At 35.6% G+C, this 6,057-nt stretch overlaps 1 protein-coding gene across 1 annotated transcript in view; it reads right to left on the minus strand.

Moving 5' to 3' along the window:
* LOC137407767 (cyclin-T2-like) overlaps nt 1–5,937 on the minus strand; it is a 32,839-nt gene extending 26,902 nt beyond the window's left edge. The window contains exons 1-3 of the mRNA XM_068094150.1: nt 5,787–5,937; nt 5,210–5,291; nt 4,787–4,927 (exon numbers count right to left, since the gene is read on the minus strand). Coding sequence (XP_067950251.1) covers nt 4,787–4,927; nt 5,210–5,291; nt 5,787–5,932 — 369 coding nt within the window. The 5' untranslated portion in view covers nt 5,933–5,937. The remainder of the gene's footprint in view (nt 1–4,786; nt 4,928–5,209; nt 5,292–5,786) is intronic.
* Nucleotides 5,938–6,057: the final 120 nt, after the last annotated feature.

The following is a 6,057-nucleotide window of genomic DNA, read 5'->3' on the forward strand; positions in this document are numbered from 1 at the left end:
GTGTGTGAGAGGCCGCTTTCGATAACTGCATCGCTTGGCCTTTCTTATTGAATTCTGATTGAAAAAGGTTTCAACCAGACACGCTAAATTTTATAATGAAAGTGAAGGCAGAAACTTATGAAGGATAAAATTTCGTGAAAACAGTTGAAATTCATTAAAATAGTTCAAAATACATACTAAAACTTGGTTTTAATGATGAGTTTGGCAAACTAAACTTATTTGAAGTGAATTCAACGTTTATGTTGTGTGTACCTTTTGAAGGTAAGAACTTGTTACAGTACGATCTGCATTTGGTACACAGATTACAATTTTACAGTATTGCAGATTATAATCACTAGGTGCACTTAATGCAATGCAGCTACTGTAGGTAACTAGAGTTACCATACTATTTTGTTACTAATTTTCAATACGTACAGCATTTTTATAAAAATTTGGACGATTTTTACCTTTTTTTTCATTTAATAATTACAATGGTTTTTATACCCGGACAAACGAGTTTTTCACCATACGATGCCAGCCTTGGAACGAATTAACATCGTATCTCGAGGGTGCACTGCACAAACAAAATACAGAGGCCTCTCCTACAACGTAAATAATACGTTCCAAGAACCTTTATGTTATAGGGAGTTTATGTTATACAAACAGTAAAATACATGTAAAATGCCTAATCCGTTCCAAGGTATTTCCAAACTCGTCTCTTTGGTCATACAAAAAGGAACAAATAGACCTAGCTTTATTAATTTGGTAGCTTGACTGTAACTGCAGTATTATCGGTTCGTAGCTACAAATTTTTCCTTTTTCTTATCGCTTTCACTTGTTTTATGGTCAACGATGGCGGTCGTTTTACAATAAGTTAACGGAAATGCAAATCTTCAACATCCATTTACAACGGTTTGTTCATTTTTCTAGACAGCAGTCTAATTCGCAAACGAAAATTAAAAACAAGTATTTTATGCATCTACAATAAAGCAAAACCAAAGTATATTTTTACTATAAGAGTGGTCTCTATATGCTCGTCGTCTAACTGCTTTCAGGGTCAAGGTGAGGAGAAAAAAGTGCTTTCGACAAACACTGTAACACTTGCACCAATTGATCGCCTTCAAGTATTAATGAACAATTGCGCAGCTACTTATTTTCTCTGCTCTGCCGACACACCTGATGACTTATCACAGCGAACTAGAATGCCATCGAACTTGTATATATAATAGGGTTAACGCTATCCACAAGTTCTTTTTCTCACAAGTGCGGCAATAGAGAAATCGATTTTTAAGGCTATCTACAAGATTATCGATATTCAAATCGAATGTGAGAACATACACTGACTTGACACTTATGTTACGTGGAATTTTTTTATTTAGTACGAAGCGAAATCTTTACATAAATTCTTTACGTTATGTAGAATTTACATTATAGGAGCGTCTACAGTAGTATCACACATTTCTTTCGAAAACATTCTCCAGGTAACGTCTGGCTACATACACCGAAAAAATACATTGCTGAAGTGTAGTGTAGACATTCGATGTGAATATACACCAACACTACTAAATAATGTGTCGTATTGCGAAATAGATTAGCCAATGAAAATTGGCTTCACTCGTGTGAAGGCCATGATGCTCTTGCTGAATTTTTCATGAGTGTTGTTTAAGTGTTGTCAGGATATTTATTATTTAATATGGATCATCAACAATTTGTGGTAGCTATAACGATTGTGCCATAATTGACATCGCTATAATTTGCTCAAGGAAAAAGTGCTACCCTAGGACACTTATATTTCGCTAGTATTTAGTTCCGTGAGTGGAGTAAAATTTCGCTGCAACTTAATTTCGCAGCTCTGATGAGTGCGAAAATATAGTGATGTGAAAATAAATGGAACAAACATCATTAGATTCCTCAGGTCCAGTTCACTAGTACGAAATATTTTTCAATTTGGGACTACCGTACTTTTCGGACTATAAACCGCACCTCTATATAAACTGCATCTGCTTTATTTTCCAAAAAATGATAATAAAACAATACATAAGCCACACCTTAGTATAAGCCGCAGAACTAAGGACTGTGCTTTTTAACGTGGCAGCAACTTTGCCATTTAAAACGGAACAGTGCAGAACGGCAGTTTCGTATTATCCGACGCTTTTTAACTTAGTGCCTAACGGGACAGTACCGTGAGGCATTGTTTCGTATTTTATATCGCCGCCAGAAGCGCACTAATTGGAGATTCCCGTTAGTGCGCCCTAGCGGTGAAAGAAACAGCCACAGATTAGCAGCACCCTTATATAAGCCGCATGGCTCAAATCATCAGAAAAAAGTAGCGGCTAATAGTCCAAAAAGTACGGTAGTTTGTATATGTGAACCGCTGGTAGAAATGTGTAGGCGAGATCAATAATGCAATTTGATCGCTTGCTGCCATTTGTCTCCTGGACTATCAATGACCTCAAGGTCCCTTCCGCAGTGACTGATGTGGTACCAATATTAGAATTCAAGTATTTATAGCACGCGGTGTGGCAGTGGCCATGGCTCCGGGTTGTTATTGCTTTTGGTTGGTAATAAAATTCATCACCACAATAATTATTATTCAATTTTATGACTTTCCCTACCAGACTGTCATCCTCATCAGTTACAAATTCAATGACTAAACTAATATCATCATCTTCCTCATTTGTCTAGGCTTTTCCAAAAAACTTATTATCTTAATTTGTTTTGCCATGCTGCTCAGTCGGTGTATTAGCTATATTGAGTTTAGCAAAAATTGCCCAATGAGCCAACCACACACAAAAATTGCCTGCATTTCTAATATGACGATTTTATTATGAATGTCAATGAACAAAGCCATTTAATTTCGCATTCTTGCTCGTTCGTTATGATAGGTTAGTTTCGCTCATGAAATTTTCGCGAGAGGATGTTGCCGCGAAAATTAGATGCCGCGAATACATAAGTGTCCTAGGGTATACGTTAATGATGAAAATACCCTTAACAAAAATACTTTCAAGTTCATGACATGAATTGGAAGGGATTGTTTTAAAGATTGACTTGCAACAAAATTCACATTACAATTATTTGGTATCAAAAGATTCACCATGTCTTACTCTGCTGTGTTGTAGGTGCAAAATATGTGGAAATGTGATTACAAGCTCTTAAAAATGAACAGTTAATCGCCGTCATCACGAAACCGCCATAGATTGGAATCCGTTTATTTCTCTGACGTAGTAATCTATTTGGTTATTGTTTTGACACGTGATGTTCTCACGCGAATTGAAAGACCTATAAAAGGTTCAATAATAAACTTTTCGTAGCACTAGTTTATGACACACTTCGGGTTTTACCGGAAAGCCCGTATCAAATACAGATGCTCGCTACTTTACAGTTTTGTTTCGGCTTGGTTTAATCGTCTAGTCGTAATCTGATCATGTGACCCATACTTCCTGCCAAACAGCTCGAATAATTTCTGCCACATCTTTCGACTATTCCAGGTGACCAACAGGCTTGTCATGTTTATCAGAGGATTGATATGCACTTCTTCAGGCTAAGATTAAAAAATTAAACGAATTTTTACAATGAGTTTTGAGATATGAGTGCTCAAAATGACAGCATTATAAAGATAATGAAATAGACGCGTAAGAACAATAGACATGGTTTTATTGAATGCTTGAAGTATATTTGTGAAAATATTACGACGAATGAGGTTGCATGAAAGTGTAAACGGAAGCCATCTTGTTCAGTTATGTCCCATTTGAGCTGTTTTGTAAAGAGATTCTAATCTACGACAGTTTCGTGATGGCGGCGATTAACTGTTCGTTTTTGAGCTTTTAAGAGCTTGTAATCACATTTTCATATATTTTGTACCCACAACACAACAGAGTAAGACATGGCGAATCTTTTGATACCAAATATCTGTAATGTGAATTTTGTTACAAGCCCAAAACTTATGTTAGTGTCTTAAATGCTGCAGTCCATCAGACAGCGATAAATTGAATACCTTATAGAAATTGTAAAATAATATTTTATAGAATAATCAATAAAACGTTATTTATAGGTAATTTATTGGAGACAGACGAACAAAAGTGTAGGCTCAGTGGTGTTGGTGATGCTTGGTACAAAGGTGGAAATGTGGATAGAGAAGTACAGTAATTGAAACTCAAGATTAAACTACTCCGGTTGTTTCCACTTATTATGCACTATGAATTTTTTTTCAATTTGATACATAGGCTGTTTTCCTTGATTGCTAAAACTGCTATGATCTGAAAAACTTGTGCTGGAAATTACCTTGGTTAGAGTCAAATATTTGCTTGTTTTTCACATTGTATGATAAAACAAACATAAGCAGCAAGACAACACAGTTAAAAAGGTTGGGTTTTTAGAACCGTTAGCCAAAGAGGATCTCATCGAAGATTTTTCTGACCATTCTGTGGGAGGAACAAGTACAGTTAAATGGCGACTTACAATCACCGCACAATTTTTTTTTGAATTTGAGCATATATTTGTCTTGACACATGATGTAATTTTCAACACCAACATCTGACATCCAAAGTTTCTCAAAACGTTGTAAATTGAAACATGTACGAAGCTCTCCTTCACGCAGTTTACAACAGTTACAGCTTACAAAGATATATGAACTTGAAAATAAAAAAAATGAAAGAGGTGAAATTTAAAATGTGTGAGTAAACTATATGATAATCTAGCAATGGAAGGCTATCCCTGAGTCACAGCAAAGCCAGAAGCCAAAATATAACTAGTAAAGCTACATATCCTGCCAGTGTTTGGTAACAAGTTCTGTGAGCATAAGACCTACTTGACTTCTAACATCCACCTCTATTGGTCGACCATCTTCGCTTCTATTGTGTATATAGCAATAAGTTTTGATGACATATTCTATCTTTTTAGGTTGCTCCTCTACTTTGGCAGCCAAAAATATGAAGGCTGAAGCCATTTTCTACAAAATTATTATCACAAAATACTTATCATATCACTGTGAGTACATTGTAATAATGGCATTATGCAGCTTTTACTAAAAATAAAACATCACTTCCATCAATTATATTAGACATCAAGTAGCCTGGACATGTAACATAAGAGTGGTGGTAACAAAAATCTTCAGTGAGTAGAGAAATGCAATCAACTAATAACCAGAATAATGAATTTTTTGAGCATGTCATTAATGTTTTTTTTATTGATGCTTATCTAAATATATTGCCAAGCGTAAAATGCAACGTACTTTGTAGGGAAACCTCTGGAGTGACTGGAGCATGTAAAATCTATGCATGTATACAATTGCTGTATTAATACATAGCTGGCTTCTGAACCCAATTGTTAAGGCAAACCACATTGCAACAGAGCTATCCTGACATTACATAGCAATCGCTTCAGAGACAACTGATGAGTCAACTACAATGCAATTTGAATGCATTCATACGAATATAGGACGCCGTTAAGCTATCATATTACAGCTTTGCCGATCATTTGCAAATTAAGGAGAATATTTACAAAATCTATCCTTTCTGCGCAATGAAAATCTCAATTCCAACAGTTTTTTGATAATGAAACTACAAACAAACAACGACGAATAAGCGCAAACAATAACACGATGGTTGTGCGGCAAGTTTTTAAAAACGTTGACTTAATCGTAACGTACCACAATAATCCAAAATCTATAAAAAAAACTTTGACGACGTAGTACCAAGTATGACATGTCTAGAAAAGGCATATTGTGACATTGAACCAATTGATGCCCGATTTCCGTGAATAAAAACTACATTCAAACAATCTACATGACGGTAGAACGTAAAGGATACAAATGCATTTTTTGTCCCATTGTCTGAATTAAGTTGGCAGCTTGTTGTCTAACTGTAGATTCTTTTTCTTCAGTGTATCCATTCCTAATGCTAGGCGTATGACTAAGTTGTTCTTTTTTAAACAACCACGACACTGAACCCGCCATTTACTGTAAAGACAAACGGACAGACACTCCAAAATGTACCCAAAATTTTTTTTACAAATAGCTTCAAAACCTAAAACAAGAGTACAGGAATGTATGCGTCTCTACACGTACCTTTCGTACGAGAT

This window comes from Watersipora subatra, chromosome 1 (assembly GCF_963576615.1).
Source record: "Watersipora subatra chromosome 1, tzWatSuba1.1, whole genome shotgun sequence".
Classification (NCBI taxonomy): domain Eukaryota; kingdom Metazoa; phylum Bryozoa; class Gymnolaemata; order Cheilostomatida; family Watersiporidae; genus Watersipora; species Watersipora subatra.